This window comes from Podarcis gaigeae (assembly GCF_964106915.1).
Source record: "Podarcis gaigeae genome assembly, chromosome: 3".
Taxonomy (NCBI): domain Eukaryota; kingdom Metazoa; phylum Chordata; class Lepidosauria; order Squamata; family Lacertidae; genus Podarcis; species Podarcis gaigeae.
Window position 1 is genome coordinate 58,622,327 of NC_139680.1, and position 18,515 is coordinate 58,640,841.

The window sequence follows — 18,515 nt, forward strand, 5'->3', positions numbered from 1 at the left end:
ACTACTTTTTCTTCAAGTACAATGCTATTGGAGGATAATTTTGAAGAGGAACAGCTACAAGGGGACAACGCAGCAGTCTATTTACTTCTAAACATTAAGATTTCTCTGTTTTATTTGCAGAAAGCTGTCCCATCTATCTCTAGTAGGTACAATACTGGCAAAAAACATATCTAGACAATGTGGGAGGTGTCAAGGATTAAAGCAGAGAAAATATAGAAAAAATGAAAAGATATGATCCACTCAAGTCAGTGAAAAAACTGGCCTAAAACTGCCATTTCCTAGCAGATGAGAGCTACCTTGGCATATGTCCTGAATTAGGAAAAATGTAAAAATCAGGCTGACCCTGGCTCTGTTATTTGATCACCAGATGGCATCTATGATCAAGAGTACTTCTTCCAACTTTAGTTGGTTCACCAGCTGCCCAGTCTTTTCTAAAGATGATCTGGTGACAGGTGTACAAGTAGCTTCTAAGCTGGACTATTAAGGTCAGTGTGTGGAACTGACCTTGAGAACATTTTGAAACTCGTATTAACATTTTCTGAGCACAGCAGGGGTAGCTAACTGGCACATTATAAGCAATATCTGCTCCCCCCCAAAATAGATCCCTCCAAAATGTGTGGGACCCATTTTGAGAGTCAATGTTTTTAGTGTTTTAAAAAGATTGACTCTCAAAATGGGTCCTACACTGTGATGCCGTGATGTCAAAATTTGAGCCACCCCGCAATCCATTTTAATATTTTAAATTTTTTTTCCTGACTGCTCCCATAGATACTACACTATGATTTAGTAATAGCAAAGGATTTTTATTAGCCCCCTAAAATTCTCCAAAATTTGTACTTAAACAAAAAACAAAAAAACTTAAACATCAGCCACACACACGTTTACTTTAACCATGCCTACTTTGACATGGATCCCCAGGAAGTTTAGTTATTGCTCAATGGGGCCCGTGATTACCCACCCTTACTAAAGTCTTGGGTCACTGAAGAACTGTCTCCTCCCATACAAACAGCCCAGATGCCTAATGGCCATCAGGGAACCCTGCTCCAGATACCTGGTTCGGCAAAACTCTGCATCTTGTTTCTGAATTCCAAATATTGATGACTAACAGGAAAATGGTATTCTCATGTGCCCAACTTCCTAGAGACATTTTATTACATTCCTCCAGAAGCTCATGCTTTTCATGCATCAGTTTTGTCCTGCTCACAACCCTTTGATGTGTGAGGACTCACCCATGGTCACCCAATAAGCTTCACCAGCATCTCCTCCCTCCTATCACTGTGCTGCCCCTCCTGGCTCCCATCACTCACTGCCCCCAACTTACCAAGCACAGGCAAGAAGAGTTTCCATTTTTATATTTTTGCTTAGAGGACAGCTGAGAGCACCACAAAGTAGAGCACCAGAGGAACTCTAGCCATCCACTATCTTAAATTTTCCGTAATTTTCTCTGGGCAAATTCAGGTGACTTGGGTCTCACCAGCATTGCAGGTGGTAGTGTCCCCAGCTTCCCTTAAAGCAGAGTTTTAAAAATGTTAAAAGATTTAGGAACCAGAATAAAAGACCTGGGACTTGGGACATTGGATCAGTTCCACACAATGCAGTTGTACTGCTACTGAGAGGGGCCTATATCAGACTAAGTGGAGAGGGTGCATTGTGAGACTCATGAAGCCATGCATAAAATAGCTCCAATTGTGAATTTTATTTATGACATGTAAACCAAGGGTTAAAACAGAAGATAATACATTTGCACTTGCAGTTTTGATAGTTATAGTAAAGTTCACAGTACACTTTAGGGATGTGTTGTAATAAGCTAAAGGCATGGCTCATTACTACCCATTAGCCATAGTGATGTGAATACCATAAAGAACACATTAGATTCATAAAAATGTGTTCATTAGCTTCCATTTCAATAAAAGCATACTGCACTCACTGCTTTCTTTCAACAGAAAAGGTCTTAAGGCTCACCGGCTTACCTCAAGGTCACAGCTGTATTCTGTCCCATCCAAAAGAACCACTTTACATTGGACAGTTCTGGTCCTCTTAGGAGTTTTTGGAAGAACTCTCTCAATTCTTATTTCACCTGTCTGCACCTCTTTGGACTCCCTTTGGCCTTCCTCTAAATCTTGTTTGTCTTCTTTTACTTCAAAAACAATTTCTTTACTGTCTTCTTTAGCAGGCTGCACAAGAAAGTTGAAAATGGATATTAATGAACATCAAGGCAATTTTAATGCAATGCAAAGTAATAAAATGTGATATATTGCAATAAAGGATTATCATCACCTACCCCATAAATTTAGAAGAAAAACCAATATATTCTTATGAATCAATACCCATTTAAGGAATCTAGTAGAAAGCCACTTAGCCCTCTCATCAGATGTCAAGGAAATAAACAACTATCCAACTTTTAGAAGACATCTGAAGGCAGCCCTGTTTAGGGAAGTTTTTAATGACTGATGTTTTAATGTATTTTTAATATTTTGTTGGCAGCCACCCAGAGTGGCTGGGGAAACCCAGCCAGATGGGCAGGTTGATTTATTATTATTATTATTATTATTATTATTATTATTATTATTATTATTATTATTATTATTATTATTATTATTTCTACTACTACTACAGGTCGGTAATTGATATCTCAAAATCCAGCTTATATTTTTGAGACTCTTTGGGTTGATGGCTAGGCCCTCTATGCACATCTGCTCATTACATGGATCATTATCAGCAGAGAAGAAGACCTGCCCATCAGTTATTGAAATTAATTTAATTAGGTGCTTTATATTAGTCTTAAAGTGACTTACAACAATAAAACTCATACAAATACAACTTTTAAAATCAGTAACACAGAAAAAGTGATAATCCACAAATAAAAATTAATAAACCAAGACACATTCCCCCCCCCCCATGTAACACAGTGAATTTTTTGAAAGTATTCATTTGGCTCCTTGAAGATGTCAGTGTTAGTGACAGCTACACTTCTCTGGGGAGAGCATTCAACTAATCGGGTGGAACTTGCACTAAAAAATCTAAGTTGCTCACTGCCACCTTCCCAGCTTCTCCTGAAGTGGGCACACAGAGAGGGACCTTTGATGACGAACTTAGGGTCTTTGTAGGCTTACACGGGAAAGGTAACCTGTGTGGGCTTACACTGGGGTCCTTAGAAGTTAGAATCAGCACTTTGGGTTAGGCTTAACAATGGATGAATACAGAATGAAGGGGTAGCTTCTATGAATTCACAGTAAGTGGGCTTTTTCTAGACCTGAAAATGAATGGATATATGAATGTCAGACAAGCAAACATCTGTCACCTTCTTGTCTTTTCTCTCTTCTCTAAATTGCCCCCAGACAACTAGCAAAACTAACCTACAGCCTCCAATTTACTCTAGCAGGAGTATAGTCTTTAAAACAAATGAACTGCACATTATTTACTACAGGGCAAATCCTTGTACAGCATTTCCCAATAGCATCCTGCTTTATTTTACAAATGAGATTTTTCCATTTGTTTCTCTCACACTGTACTGGAAGCAAGAGTAGATCTGCTCTTAGCTGCTTTAATGTTGTTTACTTGCCAGAAGATTGAATCACTCACTGTGAAAGCCCTACATTAACTGCCCTTCTAAACGAAGAAGCTGCTGCTAGGAGGAAACTGGAATTTTGTGTACAGCTAATCCTAGAGTTTGAGCAGCCAGAGGGGGGAATACCTTGCTGTGCTTCAGGTGCTAGTCTAGTAGTGTTTTTGTGTGAAAGAAAGGTTTTCTATGTAAATTGTAACATATTGTGGATTATTGTTTTTTGGTAGGTGTAGCGGCCCTCCAGGTTTCACTGGGCTACAGTGGTCCCCATCCCTAACCAATGGTTGTACTGGTTGACAGTAGCTGTAGCCAAACAGCATCTGGAGGTCCACACATTTCCCATACACTGAAGAATTCTGCTGTAACAAAATGCAAACATATAAAAACAGCATTTTATGAAAGCAGCAGATGATGTCTGAATGTTGAAAAAATATTAGGCTGGTCTCTGGAGGCATATTTCTTATAAACATATAACAGCCCATTTAACACTTTGTTCTGTGCTGGATATAGTGTTACGCAGCTAGATAATTAACATGCATGGACTTTAAAGTGTTTCATTTTTCTTCCTTTCAAGAGCGTACCTGTGTCTCAGCACTACTAACAGAATGTTTTTCCTCTCTGTCATCTGCTTTAGCTTCTTGCCGAATCTCAGCAATGTCCTCCAGCTTTCCCTTAGTCTGGGCTGTCTCCTCTGGAAGATGGCATTCACCTTCCCCTGCTCCCATTTCTTCTGCTGCTGCTGATGGCTGTTTTTTCTTTGTTTCATCTTTGGGTTCTTCCAAGCTGTATGATTTTTGTTTCTTAAGCCAGGGGGGGATGAAGCGAGAAATTCCCTTTCCTCCGGAGCGACTGGGGCTACTTTGACTAGCTAGCACCTGTGAAGTGGGAGAACTCTCTTTCATTTCAGATGTCTGCTCTTTTTGACTATCTGATGCATCCCCAGCATCTTCCTTTGCTGTATTTGATCCCAGGTTCTCCGATTCCTTTACTTCCGTGTCTGAACCAACTTCAGTCGTCATGGTCACAGGATGCACTAGAAATAAGAAACATATATTTGCTTTTAGAATGTACTTTTTAGACTGCTTGTGGGCCTACCTAACTCCTAGCACAAGGTCTTATGCTTTAGCAACAACTGAAGTTGAAACTATTTGGCTTACTAAACTTACACTGTAGACATATTATTCAAAGTGACCAACAAAATTTTCAAATCCAAGCAGCCAACACAGCACAGAGCTAGAAAATATATCAAATTAATCAAATCTCTCTAAGTCTATGTGGTCATAGACTTTCTCAGGAGTAATTAAAAGAAGTAACTTCATCCTTTCAATTGGACATACTAGAATGACTTTCTAATTCCATCAGTACTGCAGTGAAGTCTGGAAGACAGACACTTATAAACCAATTTGCATTAACCATCTTGTTTTCAGGTCTGAGAGTTTGGGTGGCATAAAACTAGACTTCAGTGGTTGGTTTCTACTGAACAGGTATAATAAATTTATATAGCAATTTATATCTTACAATAATATTGTAAGATATACAATATTCAATATTGAATAGTGAATTCAACACCCTGTTTTGAGTCCAGAATAAGATTTTGGAATAGCATATAAAAATAATATCCTAATTTATTAGGATACGCTTCAATAATGTATCAAGTTCTATAAAACACTAACAAAAATATTTGCTTAATCTTAAAATAATTGGATGGTTTAAAGCAAATATTTAATTATTAAATTATGTTAGGTCAGCATTTAAGCTGCTACAAGTCAAGTCAAATTTTACTAATGATTCCTATTTTTGAAACAGGAAAGAATAATTTAAGGAGACTAAATCAGCCATTGTGGGATTCTTTCAAAAGTGGTGTTAGTGGAAGAGGTTTGTTCTCAAATTATAGCAATCCTGGAGTAGTCATTGCTCAAGCACATAACTTTCTTTGATGTTTACTGTTCAGTAAAATTTCTCTCCCAAAGAGGCAATCAGTCCCAAAGTATAGGTTTGTCTCTTCAGGAATGGGGGCTGCTGCAAAGACAGCTTTAACAGAAAGTCTAGCTATGCACACAATAACCTTACATGTAACGGAAATTACTTCTTTGTATAACAGTCTATATGAACTAAAGAATTAGAACTGAGTGCATAGGAATCAACAGTGTAGCGTCAATATGACAAGCATTAATGCTTGTTTTGCTTGCCAGACTGAACAATCTCTCCTCCCCTCTGCCCCTCCATACAGTGTTCTGGAAGTTTGCCAAATTGCAGGTGAGGGCTCAGAGTGCAAATGGGGCGGGGGGGGGGGAGATGAGGAGAGAAACGCCTGTTGCACTGGCTCCCACTAGCACAACTATTTAGTTGTGTGAGTGGTAACTGTAGTACCCCTACTCCCCAAAAAAATCAATGCTTAAATGTCAGGTTGTAAAGTTTTTGAGAGGGGTATTTCCATACAGATTACTCTCATGAAAAAAATACTCTTTAAAGATGCATTCTGCTATAATAGTAATACACCTGAATAGTTATGTCATCCCGAAATTTTCAAATTCCTTTTTTAAAAAAATATTTTTTATTGCTTTTTAGAAATACAGAAATACAGAAAAAAGAATAAAGAGTGGTTATAAGAAAATAGAGTAGAAGAATAACAAATTTCCATATTCTTTTTCCATCCAATCTATAGGACTTCCCCACATCCTCCGAACCCTGCGTTCCCTGTCTTATAAAGCATCAGCAATTTGTTAACTTATTTCAAAACTTATTGTAACTTCCATTTTATCATGTTCCCTAATTTCAATTTTACTGTAACCCAATTCTTATATGCTTTGTATTAAACACAATAAAGTTGTTTCATTATTTTACCTCTAAATTCTTGTGTCTTAATTTTCATTTCATTAACTTACATTTGCTGAAGCTAGAGTTTCCTGAAAGGTGCATTTTTTAACATTCATACAGCTTATAGTGTTTTTTCAAATAGTCCTTAAACTTTTCCCAGTCCTCCTCAATTGTTTCTTCCCCCACGTCTCGGATTCTGCCAGTCATTTCAGCCAATTCCATATAGTCCATCAACTGCGATTGCCATTCCTCCAGCGTGGGTAAATCTTGTGTCTTCCAATATTTTGCGATCAGAATCCTTGCTGCTGTGGTAGCATACATGAAAAAGGTTCTGTCCTTTTTAAGCACTCTCTGGTCCACCATGCCCAGAAGGAAGGCCTCTGGTTTCTTAGGTAAGGTAAATCTCAGTACCTTTTTTAGTTCATTATGGATCATTTCCCAGAAGGCCTTCACTTTCGGGCAGGTCCACCAGAGATGAAAGAATGTCCCTTCCGCCTCTCCACATTTCCAACATTTGTTGTCAGACAGATGATATATCTTAGCTAGCTTGACTGGGGTCATGTACCACCGGTATACCATTTTCATAATATTTTCCTTCAAGGCAGTGCATGCCGTAAATTTCAAACCGGTGTTCCATAACCTTTCCCAGTCTACAAACATAATGTTATGCCCCACATCCTGAGCCCATTTTATCATAGCGGATTTGACTGTCTCATCCTGTGTATTCCACTTAAGCAGCAAGTTATACATTCTCGAAAGTAGCTTACTTTTTGGCTCTAACAATTCAGTCTCTAGTTTCGATTTTTCCACCTGGAATCCAACTTTTTTATCTATTTTAAATACCTCTTGAATTTGCGCATAGTGCAGCCAGTCTCGTACCTTAGTTTTCAATTTCTCCAAGCTTAGCAACCTCCAATTGTCTCCAATTTTTTCAATTATTTCCCAATATTTAGGCCAATGGGCCTCCATGTTAAATCTCTTACGTGCCTTGGCCTCCACCGGTGAGAGCCACCTCGGAGTTTTACTCTCCAATAAGTCTTTATATTTTATCCAGACCCTCCAAATTGCTCTTCTGACAATATGGTTTTTAAACAATTTGTGCACTTTAACCTTGTCATACCACAAATATGCATGCCACCCAAACGCATTGTCAAACCCTTCCAGATCTAGGACGTCAGTGTTCTCCAATAAAATCCAATCTTTCAACCAGCAGAAGGCTGCAGATTCATAATATAACCTCAAGTCTGGCAGGGCAAATCCCCCTCTTTCTTTCGCATCAGTTAATATTTTAAACTTTATTCGGGGCCCCGAAATTTTCAAATTCCTGATAAATTATGTCAAAGGACACTATGCTTAATTCAGCATTTAAATCTGTAACCACAACAATGCTACTTTTTTCTTTCCGCCAACAGAAAATATACAGAACAAGTACATAGGCTACTTAGTAATTTAGCTATCTGATTTTGATCAGTAATAACATTTCAAAAACTCTATTATTCTTCAAAAGCAGAAATGCTACATTAACCAATACTCTTTAAGGTGTAGTACTTTTACAGCTCAGTCTTATGCAGAATTAGATGTACTCAAGCCTACTGAAATCAACGGATAAGATATAAATAATTCAGCACTGACTTGCAGCCTTAGTTTTGGAAAGTAATAAGTAGCAACACACTATCCAGATGGTGACAGTATTTTACAGAGCATTAGTATTCAACTAGTGAGTAACACTCTAAGGAGAGTCACAGCAGCAACACCAACACCAACGAAATGTATAGTAAAAAAATAAGTATGTACCAAACTACTGTTACAAAAGGTACAAGACTAATACAGGATTAGATAAAATGGCTATATGAACAATCTACATATTTTTAGATACAATGTTTTGTCAAATGCACTCACCATTAGCACCTGTAACTGGAGATTTTCCATTTTTATAAACACAAATCAAATATTTTCCACTACTAATATCTGTAGTATAAATTTTGTAACCCTACGGAAGAGGTGCAAAAGAACATACACTGCTTTACAATTCCTAAAAGTTTAAATACAGTTACAGAATGAAAGCACCACAAAAACTGTCTAACAGGTACAAAATAATACTCCTTGTTTAAAGGGAAATTAGATACCATTATTGGGATAAAAAAATATAGCCACAAAAGTGTTGCAGTGAAAAGATCCAGACAATCCCCTAAAAGCATTTCAACCAATACAACAAAATAGCAATGTCATCTACTTGAATGTTCGCAGCTACATACACCCACAAAATTGCCTAGTGTTATTCTTGCAGCATTAAAGTACAGAGCATCCCATTTCAGAGTTAAAAGTCCTTTTTATTGTCGCATTTTCTGAACTACTTGCTTCAATATTCACTCAGACCAACTAATGTGATTGTTATTTAGTACTTGGTGCCACTCATATACTGACACCAGTTTATCAAACTATCCACATATTTTTCTACACACACATGTACTTGTTTTTATTTTCTAATAAACCGAAATCAACTCACCCTTTTCACTTGCTTGTCTAAGGCAACTTGAATCTCATTTGCTTTTGCATATCATACTTTGCATATTGATGAGCAATTAAGGTCTACAACAGCAATTAAAAAGTTAAAGTTAAAGGTAAAGGTACCCCTGCCCGTACGGGCAAGTCGTGTCCGACTCTAGGGTTCTGCGCCCATCTCACTTAAGAGGCCGGGGGCCAGCGCTGTCTGGAGACACTTCCGAGTCACGTGGCCAGCGTGACGAAGCTGCTCTGGCGAGCCAGCACAGCACACGGAAATGCCGTTTACCTTCCCGCTATAAAGCGGTACCTATTTATCTACTTGCACTTAGGGGTGCTTTCAAACTGCTAGGTGGGCAGGAGCTGAGACCGAAAGACGGGAGTTCACCCCGCCGTGGGGATTCGAACCGCCGACCATACGATCGGCAAGTCCTAGGCACTGAGGTTTTACCCACAGCGCCACCTGCGTCCCTAAAGAGAAGTTACGCATATAATTTTTGTTATGCATATCAAACCAAAGCTATGCAGCCAGCTTATAAAAATCTAACAGGCTCTTTGTGAAGCTTAATGAATAAGTCTCGCCCCACCCAAGTCCCAACTCTGTTGGAGAAAGGCATGCCCAGTGGAAAAGTTGAACTTGGTTCCAACTAACTTCATTTTTGCAGCCAGAAAATGCAAATGAGTCAAAGAGACAGCTCTGTTTTCCTGTTATCGCTCCTACAAAGAGATGCATTGTAAAAGCTTTGCTAGGTTAGCATGAGACATCTGCCACTTTAGGATAGGGCTTTTATTTGAACTTATTGTTGAAGGTAGTATAATTTGTTCTGAGCAACTCAGAGTATTAATACCACTTACATAGCTGGTTAGTCTTAGCTGTGGGTTCAGGGAGACCATATTTCACCATTAAAAGATAATGTTCATTTTATGGGAGATTGCTCTAACAGAACAGTTTCACCAAAACAAACAAAACAGATCAGTACAGCTACAAAAAAATACAAAGGGGGAGGTGGTAAAAACTATATAGAAAAGGAATCTTAACATGGTTTGAGTAAAAAAGTTTTTAAGGGAAATTGCCTTTATAGACAATAAATGTTGTTAATCTCCTCAGCCTCTCAATGCTCATGGCTAAAAAAATGTTACTTTAAAATTTCTGGCACACCTTCCTGCCAAAGTGGTCTTAAGTGCTTTCACATTATTTCAAACACAAGGCAAAAATAACAAAACAAACAAGAACAAAATCTGTCATAAACACCTAACACTGCAGTGATAAATATCTATCAAAATGGAGAAGTGCACCCCTAGTTTCTGATAGAGCCTCCAGAAAACAAGGAAAAAGATCTGGTACCTACATAATAGCATGCCAGAAGAGTATTTTCAACAGGTGGGCATCAGAGGTACCTGGAGCCAAGCCATATTTTACTCCCTCCACAAATGGCCAGATTCATGTAGGATGAGGTGCTCCTTCACATACCCTGGCCATTTAAAGCTTCATGGGTTAACACAGGGCCACCAACAAGAGGTACAGGGGATACAAATGTGCCAGGCCTCGTGCCAACAAGAGTCACACATTATTAGTTTTCATTTTTAAAAAAAGTCTATTGGACATTTCTTAAGAAAGTCATAACAGAAATCTTGAAGACTAAGGCTTCAGCACTCAATGTGCAATGCTATTGCTAAGAAAGCTTAATCACTGTTGCTAACAAAGTCCGCTTTCTTTACAGAATAATGCACCATTAACTGGCTTTGGTATGGTACACCCAGAAGTAACTCCCTTGAAATCAAGGTAGTTTCCTTCCTACTGAGAAAAAATGTTGATACACCCAGGTCCCATTTAATGAACAAAATGCATTCCCTGGAAATCATTCGTTAGGCAAGTGTTCACATAATGAATCCATGATTTCCATTATTTCCTAGTGAAATTTTTCTTATGTGGGATTTGTCCAATAACTTCCCCCTCTTTCTCCATGGTTTCTTCCTGGTCATGTCAAAATCATACACAACTGCAAGAAAGCAGAACAAGTAGGCTGAAACAGCATATTTCCTATGAATGCCAATAGAAGGGCACATGTGTATTGCATCCCCACTCTAAAATTCATCTGCATCCACTGCTTAGCCCTGAAAATGCAGCAGTAAATCTAAACCAAACTACAACAAGTAGTGTCTGACAGAAAAACTGAACACACAGAGCAAATTGAAGAGAGTTCAAGGTCAGAAAGTGGGAAATGACTAACAGACTCCATTTGGTTTTGGTATTTCCCTCCTACTCAGTTCCACAAGGTTTTTTCATGAGACAAAGCTAACCTTCCAAAGTACTATATGTTATTTCCAAATCAGTTTTGTCATGACAGACAAATGAGACTTAATTTTTAGATGTTCCTCAGTAAATGTTGTAATGGTGTCCAGAATTTACTGCCCTTTGAGGTAATTTGCATCTCATGCTTATTTAACATACACACTCGCAGCTTTACATGCGTCTCCAAAAAATAATTTAAAATGACACAAAAACGGTGAACACAGGGGAAATGGGGGCAGGAAAAAACCAGGGGAAATGGGGGCAGGAAAAAACCAGCCAGTAATCCCAGCAGCCTTCATGAGAGTGGGTGGAGAAGAGGCCGTTGGAAAGGGCGATCAGAGGCCAGAGAGACTTGCAGATGGTTTGAAGAGACAACAGCATTCTGTTGCAAAAATGCTGGAAGCAGGTGCCCATCTCTGCTGTTCCTCCCTGCTATACTGCCATCTTTTTCTTTGTACCTTCAGAAAGAAGCTATGGGGCTGAAATTGGAAATATGTATGCCTTTGCTAAACTTCAATAACACAATGAAACTGGGAGCAGTGAGTGTACCTTTTTTCAACTGCAGATTGGCCTGTGTGTCTAAAAGGCAGAAAGAATAAGCTTTCTGCATTTTGGAAAGGAACGCATAGTGCTCTTTACAATAATGACTTAGTACTGTAGTTCCTCGGGATTTTTTAAAGGGTTATGAGTACACAATGCACAGTTTTATCCCTTTAACCAAGGTGAATTTTTCCTAGTTGCCTGGAAGCATTTCTTTCTTGCCACAGTTGGCAAGACAAGTAGTAGATTCTAATCCTTGTGGGGGGGCTTTATGTAAAGTGGGGGACAGGGTATGGAAAAAACAATAAATAATCCACTATGACAGAAGGTACAGAAGCAAGCAAGAATGAAGTGAGCAAGGTTTAATGGTGTTTTTCTTTTCTTTTAAGGATTTGCATGTTAAAAATGCAGATGACTTCCATAATATTGTTAAATTCTGAGTATTACTTTCTCAGCTGAATTTACTATAGCAACAAGTATGCTTTGTGTATTTAGCTGCTGCATCATCAATTGAAAATTGAGTTTTATGATACAAAACAAGAGGGTATACTGACTAGAATGGTGACGCTGAAAGACAGCTTCTCTGTATATTGTAATGGGTTCGAGATGTTTTTATGCATGGGTAGGCAAACTAAGGCCCGGGGGCTGGTTCTGACCAATCACCTTCTAAATCCGGCCCACGGACGGCCCGGGAATCAGCGTGTTTTTACATGAGTAGAATGTGTCCTTTTATTTAAAATGCATCCCTGAGTTATTTGTGGGGCATAGGAATTCATTCATTCCCCCCCCCCAAAAAATATAGTCTGGCCCCCCACATGGTCTGAGGGACAGTGGACCGGCCCCCTGCTGAAAATGTTTGCTGACCCCTGGTTTTTTGCAATGTGTTCAGCACTGGACTTTTTATTTAGTATGCTCTCCACTTATCTTAAAGCATAAAAAATGTTAATAGGCATATATGAACAGCAATGGAGGTAGATCTAGTATGTCCATCATTTCTGCCTCCCTTACATGTTTACAGAATTCCTGAAAAGGACTACATTCAATCACATATCTAAGTTTCTTAAATGATGTAACAACCTGTGAACTGCCCTGAGACCCCCAGGTATAGGGTGGTATATAAATTCTATAAATAATAAATAATAATAACCCACATCACATATTTGTTCTGTTCAGATGCACCACTATCTCACGGCTTCATGCTTCATGGACAAATCTCAGATCCATGAATTTCCTCCTTCTCTTATGAAATGCAATCTTCTTTCTCCATCCCTGCTTTGTTACGTGAACTGGCAAATGATGAATTACATTTGCCCTGTAGATCAGTGCAGCAAATAATTCAAAATTTGCAGGGCAAGCCCAAATGATACTTTGCCAGTTAGAGTATACTGCAATGACAAAATTGGAAAGAAGGGACCAAGTGCAGAAACCTAAAGCTCATTCTAGGTTCATTCATGTAGCATGAAACAAGTTACAGCCATCACTGCCACAATAGTAGTGTGTCAATCATAGTCAGAACTATCAGAACTGTTTCAATCAAACTTATGTAAACTATAAATTCCTGCCTCCATAGAAAACAAGTTCTGTTATAACACAAGTGGAGGGGCAACAGGTTTTGTTTGGTCTTGGTAGCCAAAAAAAAGTTTGTGGTCACCTGGATCCCACTATTCCCTTAAGTTAGAGTCCTGTCCCTGTGATCCAAAGCTCAGTATAAAGTCAAGGATAATCCCTGCTCCTTTACGCAGACTGGGTCTGGGAGGGGAGATATTGCTCACATACAGATTGCAAAGAAGAATTTACTTGTAGTTCTTCTGCCAAACAAGTCTTAGGAAGTCTGCCCTTAAATGAAAGATCAAGTCTGACCCACTAATTAAATTCATATGGACTTTAATCACAACGTGCAAGATTCTATATCAGTTCCCCATAAAAGCCACAGGAGTGCCTTTTGCAGCTCCCAACATCAAACTAAAAACTCAGTTTTTGAATCCTTCCAGATCCAATGTGCCACAATGCCCCATATTTCCTTTTCAGGGAATATCTGTGGATATAAAGCAGACTTCTACATTTTCATTCATCACAGCAAGTATAATCAGCACCTAGACTTCCTCACACCTTTAAATTGGCAGAGGTGGATGAAAATCATACCAACAGCTGCCCTGTGATCTCCAACTCTAAGGATGAGAGGAAGTCTAAGGATTGCTTATGTGCATGGGATCTGCCTCGGCCCAGTATACCTGAAGGAGTGTCTCCACCCCCATCGTTCTGCCCAGACACTGAGGTCCAGCTCCGAGGGTCTTCTGGTGGTTCCCTCACTGTGAGAAGTGAGGTTACAGGGAAACAGGCAGAGGGCCTTCTCGGTAGTGGTGCCCGCCCTGGGGAATGCCCTCCCATCAGATGTCAAGGAAATAAACAACTATCCGACTTTTAGAAGACATCTGAAGGTAGCCCTGTTTAGGGAAGTTTTTAATGTTTGAAGTTTCACTCTGTTTTTAATGTTCTGTTGAAAGCCGCCCAGAGTGGCTGGAGAAACCCCGCCAGATGGGCGGGGTATAAATTATTATTATTATTATTATTATTATTATTATTATTATTATTATTATTATTTCCTCCAAGCAGTCAAACTATTAAGCAATCTGGCTTCCTTTCTTTGAGTGGTGACCATGTAACTTCCTTGGTTGCTTGGAAGTGAGACACATTTAGGAAGACTACATCTTCTTGTTTTTGAGGTTGAAAGAATTTGAAGCTAATCTTGGGCATGACACTACTACCCAGATCCTCAGTTCTCTTGTATTATACACAATATAAAGGCAGCATGAATTAAGTCATATTATTAAACAGAAGATTAATTCCAGGACAGCTGTTACCTATGGTCACTGTCAGGGAACTGCCATCGGAGAGTCGGGTGGTGGAAGGGCTCAAGGAGGTTAGGAGACCCTCAGATGCTGAGGAAGGAACCAGCAGGGGGAGAGAGAGAGTTCCCACAGAAACTCAGTCGGAGGGATGGCTCCAAGATACTTCCAGTGAGAACAGCGGAGAGGTTTCTGGACCTCCGCTGGGGACGCCCACTCCGCGCAGGAAACTGTCACGCAGAGATTCCAAAAGGAGGGTTTCCGTTAAGGAACTCCTATGTTGGCGTAAATTCCGGAAGCGCCCACTGACGGATTCTGCCAGCGATTGAGGCAGCCATGCACCCATGGCTCCGCGGACGGGGAGAGTTTAGAAACTGATTGCAGGAGTTAAGAACTCAGCCATTTACGCACAAGCAGCCCCTTAACCCATCACAGTCACATTCTAAAATCCTAGGGTTACAGAACTCAAAAGAATAATCAGCATTGTAGCTTGATGGAATCTGAACAGATAATCCATTCTGAAAACACAGTAACAGAAAGAACAGACCAAATAAAAACCCACACTACAAAAATACTGGAGCAGCGGTTTATTCTTCTCTAACTGATCAGGAGCAAAGCAATAACTATTTAATTGCAACATTCAGAAAAAAAGAGATAAATAGATGTATAGATCTAGGTAAAAATAAACAAGTTGCTACTACCCTGCAAAACTTTGCTACTGTATTGATTGCCCTTTTCCATAGTCAAAGAGATGCAAGCTAACGCATGTCGTCTGGAAAAATTACACAGGATGAAACAGTTTGGCTATTACTACTTAAAGATATCTGCAAAAATGAGGATGAGGAATGCCATGACGTCTGATGGTACAACTAGAGGAGCATACAGGTGTGTTTCAGGTATCATTCAAAAGGTTGCATTCAGACACATTAAACCAGTTTAGTGCTACATAAATAAGCCTCAAGCCCTGACAAAACTCCTTTTCCATTTGCCCTCCATCAATAGTTTTATTTAATTAATAATTTGTTACATTAGAGTGATACACTGAAGTTCACATTTATATACATTTACAATAACTTTACAATAACTACAGAGCGTCATATGATTGTACATGGACTTGACATTTGTTATTCCAAAATATTAGGAAAATAGTCAAAGTTTTACAGAAAAGTTTTCTGATTATTCAGTAAAAAGGAGTGGAAAATATTTGTACCCCGAAGAACAGCAAACAGACGCATTTCCTCCTCTCTCCATACCCCCATCAGTACACAAGGATGAGGAGGTAAAGCTTCCCTTCCTAATTCTCCCCCTTCTTTCTTCTCCCCTCTTACTGGCACTAGGAACAGCTAAGAACGATTTGATTGTAAAAAGGTCAGGGAGTTGCTTTTCTACAGTACATATAAGCGAGACAACTTAGAATCCAATGACAAAGCAGCTCTCTTCCTACAGAGAATTTCAGAATAAGACCTTGTGACTAATGAGGAATCCAAGCAATTTACAGACTTGCTCTTTAATTTTAAATTTAGAAACTGCTGATATCTTGGTACATTATGTCAAGTCATAACCATCACATGAGGAATGGTTAGAAACTACACTTAAGATTCTGATTATTAACTATCTTTATTGTAAAGCTTTGCTTTCAAGATATTGAGAAAGGAGAGTAAGTCTTTAGAAAATGTCCCTCTCCTTCCACAATACCATGAAATCCAGAATCTAGATAGTCATTGATCAACAGTAATGCCTTGCTTGTGTGACAGGACAGGAATTCAAGCAAAAGCAGTAACATTTCTTTAAATCAGACAACCTAGAGTTGCAATAGGAACTGTTAATTTAAGAAGGCATAGCATTTTAGCTATGAAGTACTGAAGATTGAGCTAATATATATTTTTTTCAATTATTAAATTATATCCCACCATTTCCCCCCAAAAAACACAGCATGGGAATCCTCAAAACTACCTGCTTATCCATACTTGCTTGCACAAAGCTTACATGAAGGTTAAACTATGGACAGTCTTTACTGAAAATTCATTGTGTTTTGTTTGGGGGCAGTTATATGACAATGAGCATTCATCCTAATTTGTATACAAGGTGCTTGTATATCACATAATCATAGAGTTAGAAAGGACCCAAGGGTCATCTAGTCCAACCCCCTGCAATGCAGGAATCTCAGTTAAAGCAACCATGACAGATAGATGGATCTTTCCACTAATCATTTGTTTACCCTACACTTTTCAGTGCATTACCCTGTTACTTTCCTAATTGCAAGAAGTCAAAATTTTAAAGTGGATTGGTTGTGCGAGGATGATAGAAAAGAAAAACGTAGCTGGCTGCTGCAGGAGGACTGCAGCAGGAGGACAAAAGATTGTAAAAAATTCTGCAGGCCAGTAATTTTTATAAACCTACCCACAAGGCCGTTTTACTGACTTGCAGTTTGGCTGCATCTTCCTAACGTTACCACTATCAACAGAAAAGCCTCAAATGAAGGCTAAGAGTCAGACTTTAGAGCCAAACAAATATATTTCTCAAAAACAGTGCTAAAGTAATGTGAAATCCAAACAAAAGGCTAGGAGACAAAATCCAACATAGGGAAACATGGGGAAACAGGCTGGAAATGAGAATTCTTCAATTAGACTATTGATATAAAGCATATTACCTGCTTGGCTAGTATGGTGTGACAGATTTCATTTTAAGTTCTTAAGCTTCTTTGGGAGCTCTATGAAGACAGCATGAGATTTTTTAAGTATATTTTGTACACAAGGCTAGCTTTCTACCGCTTACAAAATTTTAAATCAAGAACATAAGAACATACCAAAAACTAAGAGTTTAAGATGAGCCTGCTGAATCAGTCCAATGGTCTGTCCAGCATCCTGTCTTACAGTGGCCAACAAGATGCTTGTAGAAAGACTGGGAGCTGCTCCACCGGCGATTCCCAGCAACTGGTATTTGAGACATGACACCGCAAACAGTGGATGCAGAATATAGCACTAATCAATGACCACTAGCCACAATGGCTAGTGGTCCAGGGGTCAGCAAACTTTTTCATCAGGGGTCCGGTCCACTGTCCCTCAGACCTTGGGGTGGGGGGGCGGACTATATTTTGAAAAATTTAAATATCATGCAAGCCGGTCCAACAGCTGCCTCCGGACCTAGATGAGGAACACACTCTGCATGCACTCAGGAGCGCGTCTCGGCACCGCCCACTCACTAGCGTTGTTGACGAGCAGCAGCCGCTCCATTGGCCCGTCGCTGCAGAGCTCCTGGGTGGCGCACACCATGCGCTGCGGCCCATCATTCGAGGTCAGGTCAGCAGGCAGGCACACAGAGAGCGCTGGGCAGGCGGCGCACAGCTCGCCCTCCAACTGCTCCGGTGGCCGCCGAGCACGCCACCAGCAGCAGCGCCAAGCCGGGCGCCAGGCTGAAGCCCCGCAACGCACCTGTCACAATGCCCATGGCGCGGCCCACACCCGCCGCCTGCCTGCCTCTCCATCTGTGGCCATGCCAGGTTTACCTCAGCGCACGGGCGGCGAGGAACTTCCTGCAGCCAATCTGAAGCCCCACCAGCGTCACCACATGCCCAGAGGCATCCGCGGCTTCGGATTGGCAGCAGGAGCTTCCTGCAGCCAATCCGAAGTGGTGCCAGCGTCGCAAAAGTCAGTCTCCACACAGCGAGGCATCCACAGATTCTTTTCAAGGAACCGCTGTGCTGGTTTAGCTCAGCGCGGGGACTGACTGAGTGGGCGGCAAGGTCTGTGGGCTGGATTTACAAGCCAGGTGGGCCACATCCGGCCCCCGGACCATATTTTGCCGACCCCTGGCTAGGTCAAAAGTTTGAATTATGTTTCAATTGTAGCTTAAAATGAACTTAAGTATGTTCCAGTATTTTCAGAAGCAGTATTAAGGGGTGATACGAGGTCGTTTGACCACATGTCCATGTTTTCATACATCTTCCCCAAGT

At 40.0% G+C, this 18,515-nt stretch overlaps 1 protein-coding gene across 20 annotated transcripts in view; it reads right to left on the reverse strand.

Moving 5' to 3' along the window:
• Positions 1–18,515, reverse strand: part of EPB41L2 (erythrocyte membrane protein band 4.1 like 2) — an 81,225-nt gene that overhangs the window by 50,165 nt on the left and 12,545 nt on the right. For 19 of the 20 annotated variants that reach the window (XM_083731097.1, XM_083731110.1, XM_083731105.1 and 16 more), the window contains 2 exons: positions 4,147–4,598; positions 1,971–2,174 (listed from right to left, as the gene is read on the reverse strand). In XM_083731097.1, coding sequence (XP_083587223.1) covers positions 1,971–2,174; positions 4,147–4,584 — 642 coding nt within the window. In that variant the 5' untranslated portion in view covers positions 4,585–4,598. Of the gene's footprint in view, positions 1–1,970; positions 2,175–4,146; positions 4,599–8,888; positions 8,972–18,515 lie in introns of those variants that run through there. The other variant, XM_083731104.1, reaches the window with a different exon arrangement.